Consider the following 17102-nt stretch of genomic DNA (forward strand, 5'->3'; position numbering starts at 1 on the left):
GGACACCCGTCCCCTGCCCCGCACCTAATGGGCTGCGCCGCTGGAGTTCCGGCCCGCGCGGCCCGCACGCAGGGACCCACGCATGCGCAGAGCCCGGAGCCGCGCGGGATGCCCGGCCGCGGCTGACAGAGCCAACCGCCCGGCCTCGTCCGGTGCCGGCTGCCGCCGCCCTCCCCGCAGCGCCGCGACCGGGCTCACGCCTGTCTCCTCGCAGCTGCTCAGGACTCGGCGGTCCCGTCAGGCCGCTGAGGGCGCGACGCCGACGGCGGCTGCGACGGCCCCGGAGGCGCGAGAGGCGCCGGGGTCGCGGCGGCGATTGGCCGGCCGCGGCGCCTGCTCCCAGAATGCAGCGCATGGCGCGTCATTGAAGAGAGACCATGATGGCGGCGGCGGCGCTGGGGCCCCCAGAAGTGATCGCTCAGCTGGAGAACGCGGCCAAAGTTCTGATGGTGAGAATGCCGGGCCCCGAGAACCGCGGGGTCCGTGGGACTCCGGCCGGCTCTACCGCGTCAGGCCCGCTGTCCGCCGGGCTGGCGGCCGGGAAGGGCCTCGGGATGAACCCTGAAGTGGTGGTGGCGTGGCGCAGGATTCTCCATCCTACTTTTCCTCCTGCCTTGGTCCTTTACTTTCCAGAGCTGTCCCCTTCCCTGGCCGCCCTACTCCTCAGCCTGGCATTGGGGTGTAGCGGTGTAGGATGGAGAGTTTCCCGTGCCTCCTGCTTCGCCCTCTATCTCGCTGGGCAGACTGGGTAGCAAGAGCAAGGCACGGGGAGGGAGTTTGGGGTGAACCCCGTAGGACTTGGGTCAGGGTACGGTCTTGAGATTGTGTGCATGACGCCGAGGAGTTGATACTATTAGGGGAGGGATGGCATAGTCTGGGTGCTGCTAGCAAGCCTTGTTCACTCGTGCACCGGGTCCCCCGGCTCTTTGCCTGACGTGCAGGCAGCTCTGGGTAACCGCAGCCGGCACGTGGACCGGGCGACAGGAAGGAGGGAGGCCAGTCTTTAGGACCAAGGTCGTTGGGGCAAAACTTGGTCCAGGACCGAGCTCCGTGTGGGTTTCGAGTCCTGGAAAACTGACTCCGTGGTACTCGTTAACTTAAGTCTTAAAACTACCACTAAGTCGTTTGGTGAGGGTGTTGGAGCAGGACGAGTCAGGATTATAAACAGTGTTCTACACAGGGAGCAAAAGTAAGGATAAACTGCGTTCAGCTACTCGGTAAACTGTGTGTCTTATGTTCGCTGGCTTAGTTTGATTTCTTTCTTTCCTTTTTTCTTTTTGTAAATTATGACACCTGCGTTTGTAGGTTATTATTGTTTTTGAAACTTAGAGGTTCATTTTATTAGTTGGAATGATTTAGACTTTCTAAGAATTGAATGCAGCCAGATTTTTTTCTACCCTGGATTTTTTTTTTTTTACTTTTAGGTTAGTGAGGATTGTGTTGGAGAATCATCATTATGTCTAAGCCTATTTTAGTAGCTAGGGCCTGGAGATCTGGTTCAGTGGAGCACATGATGCTCTTCCAGAGGACCTGAGTGGGTTCCCAGCACCTCTGTCAGGTGGTTCCAGCCACTTGTAACTCCAGTTCCTGGGGCACCTGCACTAACATGCACATACCCACACGTGGACATAAACACATAACTAAAAAATAATGTTAAAACATTGGTTAGTACCATCCATCAAGTTTTGTCTTCCCATACAATATCAGATGCTTTAGCTTTCAGAAAGTGTGAAGAGGGGTTGGAGAGATGACTCACGAGTTAAGGGCACTTGTTGCTCTAGCAGAGGACCCAGGCCTGAATGCACTTGGTGACTCAAAACCATCCTTCAGTTCCACAACTGACTCCAGTTCCAGGGGATCCCATGACCTCTTCTGATCTCCACAGGCCATGTGGATAGAAAACATAAATAAGTCTTTAAGAGATTATGGATTACAAACTTAAGTTTAATAAAAGTTTACTAAAATCCCCAAATACAGCACCCTTGAAATTCCCGAAATTTTCCGAGGAGCTAGGAGTGTTGTTTTTTTTTATTAGATTTTGATTAAACAGTACCACATTGCTCTAGTATTTAAATTGATAGTTACTTGATAGTGTTCGTCACTGGCCTGATGGAATGTAGTATTTGTACTTGGCAATGCATCCTTTTTCTTTCCTGGTAAGGCTGGTTTTTTTTTTTTTTTATCAAATGTTTATAGGTGGATAAGAAAATGGTACTGATATTCTATTGAATACTAGAGTTTGGGTTCTATGTTATGAATCCCTACAGTAGCAGCTTTGCACTGTTGAAAGACATTGAGATTCAGAGCACTCAGTCACCAGACAGCCATTTTAGACTTCTGAACTCTTTACTCTTTAGCATAGGCTAGGTTAGAACTCACTATGTAGGTAGCCCTTCCAATGCTGGGATTACAGGCTTGAGCTACATTCCTTTGAATTTTTTATTCAACATGTTGTTTCTCAAAATCAGCATATTAATTATCCTGTTACATTTTCTTTTTTTGATGGGAAATTTCTGTAGTGGTACATTTATATTATAATCAGTCCTTTTAAGATTATGGAATAAGCCGGGCGGTGGTGGCACACGCCTTTAATCCCAGCACTTGGGAGGCAGAGGCAGGCGGATCTCTGTGAGTTCGAGGCCAGCCTGGACTATCAAGTGAGTTCCAGGAAAGGCGCAAAGCTACACAGAGAAACCCTGTCTCGAAAAAAACAAAACAAAACAAAAAGATTATGGAATAAAGTGCCGGACATAAAGTATTGGACCTACAGGGTGACAGGTAAAGAGGGCTGGTGAGATGGGTCACTGGGTAAAGGCTCTTGCCACCAAGCCTCAGACCTGTGTTCAGTCTCCACATGGCAGGAGAAAACTGACCCTACCCTGAATTCCAGGAGGGTACCAGTGGCACATTTGTGAGTACACACAAAATAAATAAATGTTAAAAAAGTTAAGGTATTTGTAAAGTTTATAAATCTTGGCATAAGTAATGATTTTTGTCTGAAAGGTATTAATAGGAGATGTTTTCTGTAAATACTGCTTAGTTCAAGACCATGAAGTTGCTTGCTGGAAAATGCATTTGAAGGTAGATGAGCTAGAGTGATAAAGGGCTAGTGTAAGTTAGTCACGGGGTATACAAGTAAAGTTGTCTGTTGTGAAGACGTTGTGGAAGTGGGACAGGGTCTCACTTTGTAGCCTTGGCGGACTGGGAACTCCCTGTGTAGATCAGGCTGTCTGTCCTGCTTGTGCCACCAAGTGCCGGGATCAAAGGTGTGCACCACCACATAGGTGGTTTGATTTTGAGACAGGGCCTGACCTGGAACTTGCTGTGTGGTCCACGCTGGCCTGGAATTTCCTGTCTCCCTGCCTCAGCCTTCTGAGTGCTAGGATTACATGTATGCACCACCTTGGCTTCTTGGAGAAGTATTTAAATAAGCTTCCCAAATTCACTTTTCAGAAAGATTCAGATTGTTGACTTTTTTTTTTTTTTTTACATAATTTTATTGATTCTTTGGGAATTTCACATCATGCATCCTAATTCCACTCACCTCCCAGTCCCCCAGTATAGGGTGTTGACTTTTGCTGAAGAAATTTAACTAAATTTTTTCAGAGGTTGGTAGATATTTTACAGAGTAAAGCCAACCATACTCTTTGCTAACATTCTCTTCACTGATTGTTTTCCTGATGTCAAATTTAATCAGGTTACCTGAATGTGGACTTGAAAACTTGGTGTTGAAGATGCACATTTTATCACTCACAAATTATAGGAGAAATACTGGAATGAATTATTTTAAAGTAAATCACACAAAGGTTTCCCACCCAATTCCCCCTTATGTAATCTGCATAACAGTTTAAATATGTTTTGACCTTTTCCACTGGCTTTTACAGCACACAGCTTAAGATTTTTCCTTTTCCTTTTATGTATTTTTACGTGACTGACATACTATGAGTATTATACCTAGTATTACAAAAGCATACACACAGGCCTATGAGTCAAGGTGGCTCACGAATTTAATCCCAGCACTTAGAGTGCAGAGACAGTTGGATCTCTGTGAGTTCGAGGCCAGCCTGGTCTACAGAGCTAGTTCCAGCCAGAGCTACATGGAACCAAAACAAGCAAGCAAAAACTAAAAACCAAAATCAAACAGAAGACAAGCAAACAAAAGAAAATATGTCAGGAAGAAGAATAATGAGAATAGTCAAGAACTTTTATTCTTAAGACAGGTATCTACATAGGCCTGGATGTCCCAGAACTCGATACATAGACAAGGCTCACCTTGAACTCAAGAGATCTACTTGCCTTTGTCTCTCAAGTGCTGAGATTAAAGGCATGTGCCACCACACTTGGCCATCAAGAACATTTTTAAAGCAAAAATGATTACTAAAGTGTGTATAGAAACTGCAGTTGTTGAGCTGCTAGTGCATTAACATGGAAAAGAATAGAAAGTTGTAACAGAATGGGCCATAGCATCTAATTATGATGGTGCTTCAAGTTATCAGCTGGAAGTATAAAATATGACCTGTTTTGATAAAAAGTTTAGTGTTATGTTCCAGTAAAAATTCATAAAATTTTTTGGCCCCAGACTTTTTACTTCTAGGCATTTATTCAGTCTATACAAGTAAACTGGTATTCTATGATATTTAATGAGATTTTATGGAATTTAAAAATGTAGACCTAATAATTGTAGTAATTTAAATTTTTTTAAACTATTTATTTATTTTTATTTTATGTGCATTGGGGTGTTTTGTTTGCATGTATGTCTGTATGAGGGCATCAGATCTCCTGGAACTGAAGTTACAGATACTTGTAAACTGCCATGTGGGTGCTGGAAATTGAACCCAGGTCCTCTAGAAGAGCAGTCAGTGCTTTTAACCACTGAGCTATCTCTCCAGCCTGTAAGGTGTTTGTTGATTTGTTTGCGGGGATGGGGTAGTTTGAAACAGGGTCTATTTATGTGTCTCTGGCTGTCCTGGAACCCCCTGTGCAGATCAAGCTGGCTGCAGATTCACAGATCTGCCTGTGTCTGCTTCCGTAGTGCTTGGATTAAAGGTGTGTGGTACTACACCCAGCCCAGTTTTTATTTTTATTTTTATCTTTATTTTATTTTTTTTGGTTTTTCGAGACAGGGTTTCTCTGTGTAGCTTTGCGCCTTTCCTGGAACTCGCTTTGGAGACCAGGCTGGCCTCGAACTCACAGAGATCCACCTGCCTCTGCCTCCCGAGTGCTGGGATTAAAGGCGTGCACCACCACCGCCCGGCCCTATTTTTATTTTTTTTGAGGTGGAAAGATCTGAGTGGATATGGAAAGATGTTCAAGATAAGTGAGATAAAGGTACAGAAAAGAATTTATGACCTATTTTGATTTATTAAAAAAAAAAATCTAGCAGTGTGTGGTGGTGAATGTCTTTATTCCCAGCACTTTGAGAGGCAGAGACAGGCGAATCTCTGAGTTTGAGGCCAGCCTGGTCTACATAGATCTGTAGTTCTTAACTTCTTCAACCCTTTAATACAGTTCCTGTTGTGGTGACCTCCAACCATACAATTATTTTCATTGCTATTTCATAACTGTAATTTTGCTACTGTTATGAATGGTAATGTAAATATCTAATATGCAGGATATCTGCTATGCAACTCCTGAGAAAGGGTTGTTCAACCCTCAATAGGTTCTTGGCCACAGGTTGAGAACCACTGACAGAGTTCAGGTACAGCCAGAGCTACGTAGTGAAACCCCCACCCCTAAGGGAAAAAGAGGAAAGAAAAAAGAAAAAAACCTGCATATGTTTGGTATACTTAGACCACAAGTGGAAGGTCTGCAGTGGACTGTGCAGAATAACAGTGGATGGGAGTGGTATGGCAGGAGCCCTCAGTTTCTGTTTTAACATATAATTTAAAACTTTTATAGTATAAAACATGACTTGAATCATAAATATTATATCAATTTTATAAATGGATATTGTATATTTTATAAAAGTGCTTGTTTTTTTTTCTTTCAAGACAGGGTTTTTCTGTGTTGTATTGGGTGTCTTAGAACTTTGTAGACCATGCTGGCTTGAACTTGGAGATCTACCTGTCTCTGCCTACCAAGTGTTGAGATTAAAGTTGTGCACCACCACACACAGCTAAAAGTGCTTTCTTAAATGTCTTACAGTTATTTTTATTTTCGTGAGCAGTTTTTTAAAAATATTTGTCTTTATGCTTACTGATGTGTTTGTTTCTGTTTGTTGGTATGTGCATATAAGTGTAGCTGCCCACAGTGGCTAGAGGTATTAGACCCCTCTGGAGTTGGCAGTTGTGAGCTGTACAATGTGGGTGCTGGGACTTGAGCTCAGGTCCCCTGCAAGAGCAGTGCACACTCTTCACTGCTGTACCATCTCTCCAGCCCCCCCAGATTTTTTTTAGTTGGCAACTGTATGTATTTGGGGGGACCAGATGATGTTTAAACACACACACACACACACACACACACACACACACACACACACACACACACACTGTGTGATGTTCAAATCATGTCTTTTATCTTAAAGAAAATTATGAGTGTGCCATAGCTCACTAAGCTGGGTTTGTAGTTTTGTATTTGTAGGTCAGGTTATTCTATTTCCACAGATTTGTGTAATTGTGTGCTAGTTTAGCATAATTTTATCAACAAATAAAGAGAAAATGCATTTCAAATGAGAAAAAGTTAATAGAAGAGAGTTGGGGATTTATTCTCTATTCACTTTAATTGTGGGAAAAGTTAGGTTGACTCTAAAATAACAATATTTCAGAGTTTAGAATGTGTATAATCAGTCTTGGGGTGACTGTTAAGATTGCAGATTTCATTGCCTTGCCTAGAGACATTACATGAAATCCACAGAGTCTGCTTAAGGGGTGAAGGAATTTATTAGGGAGGAAAACTCACTGCAGCACGGGAGATTTATTGTAGGGTAGCCCCAATCCACGCATGGGGCAGGTATTACAAGGTCATAGGTAGGTAGGACAGTTACCTGCTACCTAAAGAAGTCCTGAGAAGGCAATATTTCATTCTATTCCCTGATCTTCAGAGACTGAAAGCCTTTAGGTCTGAAAGCTTCGCAGAGATGTTGGCCCTGCTTTACATTCCAGCTGTTCCCACCAACAGTCTTGTTTTTCTACAGGGCTTCCTACTTAACTTGCAGGGCCCAGTACAAATGAAGATGTTAAAAAGGAGGTTGAAAGTGCTGCTAAAAGTTGTAAAATACAAAGCACTTTCTTGTTAAATATTTTATAATGAAATGGGTGGCAGGGAGATGTCTTAGTTGGTGAAGTGCATGCTGGGCAAGCATGAGGACCTCCATTCAGATCCCCAGAAGCCAGATGCAGAAGTGCATGTCTGTCATCACAACACTGGGAAGACAGACAAGCAGATCCATGGAGCCTGCTGGCCAGCCAGCTTAGCCAATTGGTGAGCTGTGGGTTCAAAAAGAGACCTTGTCTCAAAAAGACAAGGTGGAAAGCAGTAGAGGGAGGCACTCAGCACCAACCCCTAGCCTCCTCATGTGCATTTGATAGTCATTTGAGGTGACTGCTGTATTTGAGAAGACTGTGCTGTAGAGGAAGGCAGGTAGTCCCTCTCAGTCCATGGGAGAGTCGGAGAGAGATTTCTCAGGTTTGAACAGACCTTTTTTTCTTCCAAAGGACAGTGGCAGGCTTTGGGTAAATGACGGGCTTGCCAGGCTTCTTCATGCACCTCTCCCACTGCATGTCTCTCTGGCCACTGCCCGGCGGCTTTATTTTCTTGATGTTCATGTTAAAAATTAATAAAAACTTTACTGTAAGGCCAGGCAGTGGTGGTGCACGCCTTTAATCCCAGCACTCGGGAGGCAGAGCCAGGTGGATCTCTGTGAGTTCAAGGCCAGCCTGGGCTACAAAGTGAGCTCCAGGAAAGGCGCAAAGCTACGTAGAGAAACCGTGTCTCGAAAAACAAAAACAAAAAAACAAAAAAACTTTACTGTAATCTATAATATAGCCATGTTTAATTATAAAATTATTTGCTTTCACCTACCAGGTGGGGTCATAGAAAAGTCATGCGTGTGTGTGTGTGTGTGTGTGTGTGTGTGTGTGTGTGTGTGTGTAAGCACATGTGGAAAAGTTATTGAAATCGTGGAATTGAAAGGCAGTATTGTAAAGGGTCTGGAATATCTGGTTTTTGGCTCCAACAGTGATGGCCTGTGTGATATTTAGCAAGTCAGTTAACATCGATGTCTCCTAAAATAGAGTAATGAATGGGACTGGAGACACAGCTGAGTGGCTAAGAACAGGTGTGTTGCTCTTAAAGAGGACCTAACTTCAGGTCCAGCACCCAGTTAGGTGCCTCACAACCTCCTTTAACTCCAGCACTAGGGATCCTATGCCTCTGGCTTCCAAGGGCATATGTACTCACATGTACACACCCACACAGCAACCCTTCCTATATATAATTACAATTAAAATGAATCTTACAAAGTTAAATAAATCAGGGCAGTGAAATTTTAAGAAGAATGGAACAGAATTTGTAGTCAGCGCAGCAAGTAAATGTTCTTACTGTCCAGCCTGATGACCTGAGTTTGAGACCCGTGTGGTGGAAGGTAAGACCCAACTCCTGTAAGTTGGTGTGCTGAGGTGTGTACACACACACACACACACACACACACACACACACACACACACAAATAAATAAATAAATAAAGGTGAGAAAATTAAAATTTAAAATGTCTTGGGAGTTAGAAAAGATTAAGCAATTTATCTTAAAAGTGCTTAGTATAGTGTCTGGGACATAGTAAGTGCTTTATAAATGATAGCTGGTTTTTGAACCTTAATGTATCATATAATAGCCTCACATCAAAGCATATAAAGTCAAGATAGCCTTAGAGCACTAAGTATTTATCGACTTATTTAACTTTCAAGTATTGTGACCTGCAGGAATTTGCTTTGCTCTCCAGTGTGGCCATAAGGGGCTGTCGACATTTGCAATGCTACACATGGTAGTGTGTGACTTGGGTCCTAGAACCCTGGCTAAGGAAGCGGGGGAATGAAGGACAGACACAGTACAATGAAGCTAGGGTCCAGTGGGGTTCTCTAACATTTCCATTCTACTACCAGTTCAACCTGGACCTCAGCATGTTTATTAGGTCTAGAGCAGGGGGAGGGGCTAACTGGTTTGGGTAGGAGGTCTCTATAGGTGAGCAGTGTCAGGCTGTAAACACCTGAGAGGAGGAAGCTACAGTACCTGGTTTGGCACACATTGTTCATAAGCCGTATTTGGACTCCCCAGACTGACCCATGTGGGTACTGGCTTTGTCAGTTTCCCATGGACAAATTGGTCTCGGAGTCTGCAGCCGTCTGTGCCTACGTCAGAGCACACAAAACTCACTCAGGACCTAACTCAGGGCCTCCTTTTGTACCCTCCAGTAGTGGCTATGTGCTGTACAACACATGTCTTTGTGTATCTCTGCATTCATCTTCTGGGTTGTAAATTACTGATCCCTATTTGAAATATGCTGACTTTATTACAGTTGTTGGCATTCCCACTGTCCAGATGCACTAGTAATGGATTCTAGACATCCATTTTAACAGGCCATGTCTTCTTATGCTGGTTCCTTTTCTTGGTCTTGCATCTTTAAAACATAGCACTTTATAAAATATCAGTAGTACACATATTGCTAAAGAGAAGATGGACATACCTGTTGCTTTATGAATATAAATTTCATTTTTTAGACTTATAAACACCAATTAGAATGATCATATAGGCTGGGTATGGTGTGCATATCTTTAATTTCAGCACTTGGGAGGCAAAGGCAGGTGAATTGTGGGTTTGAAACCAGCCTGGTTTAAATAGTGAGCTCCAGGCCAGCCAAGCCTACACTGTTTAAAAAAATATATAAACAAAACAATGTTCAGTGATTTTTAAAATTGATTAAATGATTAAAAATAATTTTTAAAATAATTTTTTAAAAAAATCATTGTTTAATATACATGTATCTTTAGCATATCTTTATTTTGAGACAGTTGATCAAGTATGAACTGCTTCAAGGTTGAAACCATGTTATCACATTTGTGTATCCATTTGCTACATTTATTTATTTTGAGGCAGGATCTCACTATATAGCCTTGGCTGGTGTGGAATGTGAAGAGATTTACTTGCCTCTGCTTCCCCAGTGCTGGCATTAAAGGCATACACCACCAGGCCTGGCCATGCACTGGTTCTTTGAGAGACAGTCTCCTGTCAGGACCTGGGACTGAGGAGGCGGGGCTGGCCGGCCAGTGAGTCCCAGAGATCTGAGTGTCTGCCTGGCAAATGGGGGGTTACAGATGTGCCCCACCACGTGAGCTTTTGTGTAGGGCCGGAAATGGAACTCAGCGTTTTACTGACCTAGTCCTTTCTACAGCCTTTTAGATACCGTTTTAGCAAAACAGGTTGCCCTGTATTCTTGACAATGAAGTAATTATGCCAGACTGGATAAGAATGCTCGTTTTGTTGAGAGAGAGAGGGGGGGGGGAGGGATTTTATTTTTATTTATTTTGTGTGCATGTGAATGTATACATGTGTGCAGGTGCTTGTGCAGACTAGAAGAGGGCATTGGATCCTCTGAGTTGCAGGCAGTTGTTATGGGTGCTGGGAAGTGAACTCTGATTCTCTCTGAGTGATTTCTGTAGCTCCCATTCTTTAATTGGTTGTATGATGTGAGATATAGTTGTTGTTTTTGACCTACTAGTAGATCTACTGCTTTTATGTGATTTTAGCCAGAGAGTTGCTTAAGATATGCAGTTAGCTGTTGGATGGGGAGGAATACAGGGTTTCAAGTTAATATAAAGCATGTAGACTCTGACATACCCATGTGCCCAATTTCTACATAGAGATCTTAGTACATTTTGTTTAGTCTTCCAAAAAAGTATAATTGAAGCTCCCTTTTTGACACTATTCCCTAGCCTGTGTTTCTTCTTCCACAAAGGTACATAGCTTTAAAGTTACTTATCAGCTGTGTGTGGAAGTGAACACCTAAAATCTCAACATTTAGGAGGCTGAGTGGTGTGTTAACGTTTTCAAAGAAGATACATTTCTGCTCATCCTGGATAGGTCACAACAGACAGACTAAAGAAATGACTCCATCCAGGTGTACCTTGGAGAACCAATGGGTTTAATTGGAGCTACTCATGGAAGCATGTGTGAGACACTACTAGAAGCATGGACAACTTTTGGCTAGCTCCGTAAGTGAGAAGTCTGTCTCCTTCAGCAAGTGCTAGTGGTTTTTGTAAACTTGAGGAGGGGCAAGGCCTCATGTATCTGGTGAGCCTCCAGTGAGCTGTCTGTAGGGCCCTTGTATGAGTGTTACTTGTGAGCTGCCTTACGGGCCTACCAAGTCCTCCTTCCACAAGGGAATGATAGTGGGCCTTGTCTTGTGAAGATCTTGAGCAGGTAATGATAGGTGCTCTAATTTCAAGAGGACAAGAGCCTTGTCTAACCCAGAGCAGTTTGCAAAACACTGAGGTAGGAGGACATGATCGCACTGTCGTTCAGGCTGGCCTTGAACTCACTGTACTTCTGCTTCAATGTCCTGAGTGCTGGCATTACAGGTGTGTGTATACCTGGATTTGAGTGTGGTTTTTTTTTTTTTTGGTTTTTCGAGACAGGGTTTCTCTGTGTAGCTTTGCGCCTTTCCTGGAGCTCACTTGGTAGCCCAGGCTGGCCTCGAACTCACAGAGATCTGCCTGGCTCTGCCTCCCGAGTGCTGGGATTAAAGGCATGCGCCACCACCGCCCGGCGAGTGTGTTTTTGTGTTTATTAGTTATTTTTACTTTCTACTCTAAGTTGTCTAGCATATGGTTATTAGCCATTTTTCTTTTGCATTTTGATTTACTTGGATTGAAGTTGACGGTGTAGAACACAAAGCCCTCAAAGAACAATATCTTCAAAAAGATAGCCTTGGCTGGCATGACGACTCAGTGGGTAAAGACGCTTGCCACCAAGCCTTACAACCTGAGCTTGGTCTCTGGGACCCACTTTGTGGGAGGAGAGAGCTGAAGACAACTTTACTTTTCTTTCCCATGAAGCCTGAAATTAGTATCAGTGTTGGCGTAGTGATTCTAGATGTCAGCAAGTGCTCCAGATTTTTTTCTCTGTTTTCTTAATTTCTGGGAGTGGGGAAGGGAGTTCCATCTTCTATCTTATGGCTTTAGGAACTGAGTAGAGCTGCATACATCATGCCATTTCAAGGGAGGAGTAAAAGGTGCATTTGCAGCTGAATCACTTCTAGAGAATTCCATTTAAAAGTTTACTAATCTCATATTGGCTAGAATGAATCTTGTAGCTGCTCCTAGGGAGGAGACGTTCGCTAGGAAATATAACTTAGCAGGGTGTATTGCTCTATAACTAAAGTTAAGATTGTCTTGTGGTAGAAGAAAAGGCTCAGATATGGAGGACATAGGTGTCATCTTGTTAAAAATAAAAAAAATCTTAATTACTATTTATTTAGTGTATATGTATGTGGGCATACTTTTACTTAGGGAGTACATGTGGGGGTCAGAGGTCAACTTGGTTATTTCCTTCCATCGCGTGGGTCCTGGGGAATCAAACTCATGCTGTCAGGCTTGGTGGCAAGAACCTTTACCCATTGGGCAATCTCACTGATCCTTTAAAAAAAAAAAAAATCTTACTGCTGGGCAGTGGTGGCGCATGCTTTTAATCCCAGCACATAGGAGGCAGAGCCAGGTGGATCTGTGTGAGTTGGGGCCAACCTGGTCTACAGAGCGAGATCCAGGACAGGCACCAAAACTACACGTAGAAACCCTGTCTCGAAAAACACAAAAACAACAAAACAAAAAACTTTAAAAAAATTATACGAAGTATTAGTTTTTGTTATGTGTATTTTACTCTTGTGAGAGTTTTCAATTTTTGCTTAGTAACCCAGTGTTAATTTTAGTGCAGTCTGTATCTTGTAAAAATCAACTGATATTTCACTTTACTTACAGTGACTTCAATATTTAGAAGACTAATTGTGATATAGTTGAACTTACTAATTTTAAAAAAAGAATTTGTATTTGTTATTGTTTAAGAAGCTTTTCACTGCCCTGATAAACCTGTGGTTTTTTGTTTGTGTTTTTTTTTTTTTTTTTGTTTTTCGAGACCGGGTTTCTCTGTGTAGCTTTGCGCCTTTCCTAGATCTCACTCTGTAGACCAGGCTGTCCTCGAACTCACAGAGATTCTCCTGCCTCTGCCTCCTGAGTGCTGTGATTAAAGGCGTGCGCCACCACCACATGGCAAACCTGTGTTTTCTTCCTAAAGTTTTGTGTTTTATTTTTAAATCTCAAATTTTCCTATGTATAGAATATATCTATTACTTTGTGTGAAATAACGTAGGTTATCTAGTTGTTACTGCCCCAGCAGCCTGGCCAGTCTGACCTTTCACTGATGTGTCTTAACTTAGGTCATGGTCTATTCCTGGGGATTCTCTCTGCATGTTTTTCTTTAAATTTTAATCATTCTTTCATAAGTGTCTGTCTGGGTTGGCAAGCTTTTGGCGCTTTTCATGTGATTAGGACTGCACAGCCCTATAAACCTTGCTGAGATTTTAATAGGATTGTATTATATGCATACTTTTAAGTATAGGTCTTATGTCATTGGCTTCTCATTGCCAGTGGGAACCAAAATGCACATAAATATCTATCCTTGAGATTTCTCTTTGACTGTGCTGCTGAGATGGAATTAGGAGCCAGCTTCTCTGGTTGCATATCCCATTCTTGTCATCAAAGTGAGATATAGGTTGTGTGAAGGGGTTATGAGATAGTGTAGAACTGTCTGCAATCAGGAAAAAATTAAGAGGGAGGAGGAGAGATGAGGAAATCCATAAGGCTGTATGGGAAAGAGGAGGGGGACACAAGTCAAGAAAGTTGTGAGGAATATTTTGCAATAAATTGGAGAAGATGGTAAAAGATGAAGGGGGTCTTTTTTTTTAACATTTTATAAAATCTTTATTGATGAATAATTCACATAGTATATAATTTGCCTGTTTGCACAATTTGATAGACTTTAGTCCAGCATCCTCATAGGCCCATGACACCATCACCACTTTCTATTTTAGAACATCACTGTCTTCAATTTCATACACACATATAATGTATGGTCAACCTTATTTTTTTAACGAACATAATATTTGCAATTGTAACCATTTTTACGTTCACAATTCAGTGGCATGAATTATATTCAAGATATTAGTTATACTCATGATATTCATTAATTACACTCAAAATATTAATTACATATGTGGTATTCATTGATTAAATTTTCAGTATTTATTCAATAACTATATTTATGATATTCATTAATTACATTAATTGTATTGATTTATTACATTCATTACTGTCGATCACACAAAACAGAAACTATACTTAGGAAATCATTGCTCTATGTTCCTTTCTTCTCCACCTTGAGATAACAGCTAATCTTTCTGTCTCTATGAATCTGTTTTTCTGTATATTTTATGTAATACAATTCTATAGTATTTGTAATTTTTTTTGATGTAAAAACATTTTATGTACAACTGCAGGAGAAATAATACACAGATAGCCTGAACATAAAAACAGGTTATAATTCAAAAGTCCAGGGTTATTTGAAACTGGAAAATATTTTCTCTGTAGGAAATAGTAAAAATGATAACATTTTTCAATAAGCCCTTTTTAGTTAAATAATAGCTGAATTATACATATAAATATTGATTAGATTCTAGGGTACAGAAGAAACACGTCTTTATCTGTTCAGAGAGCTATGTTTTACTTAAGTTGTGTAAGTGAGATTCCTATTCATCTTCCCCTTCACTGTTTGATTTATGGCAGACATTTTTCTATAGGCTAATCCATAATCTAAAAAGATTTTAGCCTCCCTTCCTGAAAGTACAGCCAGCATATTCTTTCGTCAGCTTGATACAGTACAAATTTTTATCCTAATAGTGAAATGTTTTACTAAAGCTTGCCCAGTGATTGGACAAAACCAAAACTTATTATAAGCCACAGTCATCCTAGGGTCCTCCCTGCTAGGTAGCCTCCCTGGAGCTGTGGGTTGCAGTCTGATTGTCCGTTGCTTTGTAAAAAGATGAAGGGAGTCTTGGCAGTGGTGGATACATGGAGAGAGTTCAGCATCCTGGGAGGCTTTTAGACACGTCTCATTATTGCCAAGCTTGGTTCTTGGTATGTAGTCACTTTGAAAGTAAAAATAAGGTCATTTCTGGGAGAAAGTCTGCCTGAGAAGAGCAGTTTGAGAGAAAGGACAGCTTTGGAGTATGTACTAAGGAGCTTGAAGGATTAATCAGGGCCACCTGGAGAACTTCTTGTAGCGCACTATGGAACATGGTTAAGTAAGTTTATTATTTATTTAGTTATTTGGGTTTTGTTTGTTGTATTTTTGAGAGAGGGTCTCACTATCAGGCTGGCCTGGAACACATAAAGATTTGCCTGCTTCTGCTCCCTAGTGCTGGGAAACGAGGTCTCTCGATGTAGACCAGGCTGGCCTAGAATCATCTGCCTCTGATTCCTGGGTGCTGGGATAATAGAATAAATGTAAAGTATCAAAATGTATCATCCTATATAAGTAGTTTTAAATTTAGATAGGAACAGTTGTAAGAGCCAAAGGTTCAAGAAAATGTGAAGGAATACTAAAAGTTGAACAAATTCTTCTTGAAATCTTCACCAATTGAATCAAAGGCTACTGACATTTGTGTGTATTTTGTAATTAGAGCATGAAACCATCTATTAATAAGCTAAGGAAGTGTTAATTAGATTTTTATAGTGTAACTTCAAACCATGTTTTCTCTTCTACTCTCATAGTGTGATTTTCTGTCTATAAATAGTACCTGATTATTCAGTCTGACTTTAGTATTCCATCTTTCTTGATCTGTACATAATGATATATATAGTAAGAACTCCTTATTGTGTACCTCTAGGATAAGCTCTAATGTCATGTGTACTTGAGGTCACATTTTGGTTATGACTATTACTGACTTGGCTATCTTGGAGATTCAACAATTCTAAATCTTGGTTTCTCCATTTTAAAAGGGGGAGCTAATTCCTACAAGGATATTCCTGGAATTAATGAACTAATATGTGAAAAGAATTTAGCATTCTACCTGAGAGTTTTTTTTTTTTTTTTTTTTTTTTGCTTTGTTCTTGTTTTTCGAGACAGGGTTTCTCTGAATAGCTTTGCGCCTTTCCTGGAGCAAACTCAGTAGCCCAGGCTGGCCTCAAACTCAAAGAGATCCGCCTGACTCTGCCTCCCCAGTGCTGGGATTAAAGGCATGAGCCACCACTGCCCAGCTACCTGACAGTTTTATGATGATTATAATTTTGACTATTACTGACAGTTTAGAACACTCTAAGCTGAAGGTCTGTAGAATGGAGATTGGAATTGGCGGCTGTACTGAAGAAAGGCTTAACAGCATGGTAGTGGTAGCAATTAGAATGAATTGGTGGGTGCAGGGTTTATGAACTCTGTGATTGGTTAATTCTGGTCTCGTCTTGTAGAATCATGTAAGTGCATTACTAACTCTGGCATGGTGCTAAGCGTATAGTCCTTCTCAAATACATTGTGAATAGAAGCCGTACAAAGACTTTGAACCCCCTTATATATTCAGCATACTAAAAAGCTAAGCATGTCATTTAACCCCTGCAGAGGTAAATCATCTCCAGAATTCTAGTTTTGAATTCTTCTTGCTCGAGTTACTGTTGCTGTTTACCAGATTTTGTAAACAGATAACTGTTTGTGCTGGTAGGATGGTGAAGTTGGAGACAGGAGCATCATCTTTTGTATTGGGTTTTGTGAGCTCTAGGTCTTGTGATAGCCTGGATTTGTAAGAACACACTCAGTTTTCTTCCATGCAGCCCTTTGTTTTCCTGAGGATCTGGGATTGGTCTCCTGCCTATCATCTCTATTGCTATCTCCCCTTGCTTCCACTTCTGATACCTTTTATTCCAGATGTGAAGTTGCCAAAAGGTCTTGTCCATTCTCTCCTGAACTTCACAGGCTATGTAAAACATCCCCATGTCTGAATTGGTATCTTCTATTGCTCTCTGCCTTGTTACCTTGAGATACTGAACCTGGAGCTCACTGGTTCAGCTAGGCTG

General features: G+C 41.6%; 1 protein-coding gene across 1 annotated transcript in view; it reads left to right on the forward strand.

Moving 5' to 3' along the window:
* The first annotated feature begins 97 nt into the window (after nt 1–97).
* Xpo4 (exportin 4) overlaps nt 98–17102 on the forward strand; it is a 91818-nt gene continuing 74813 nt past the window's right edge. Inside the window, exon 1 of the mRNA XM_028870410.2 lies at nt 98–449. Coding sequence (XP_028726243.1) covers nt 378–449 — 72 coding nt within the window. The 5' untranslated portion in view covers nt 98–377. The remainder of the gene's footprint in view (nt 450–17102) is intronic.

This window comes from Peromyscus leucopus, chromosome 9, assembly GCF_004664715.2.
Source record: "Peromyscus leucopus breed LL Stock chromosome 9, UCI_PerLeu_2.1, whole genome shotgun sequence".
NCBI lineage: Eukaryota > Metazoa > Chordata > Mammalia > Rodentia > Cricetidae > Peromyscus > Peromyscus leucopus.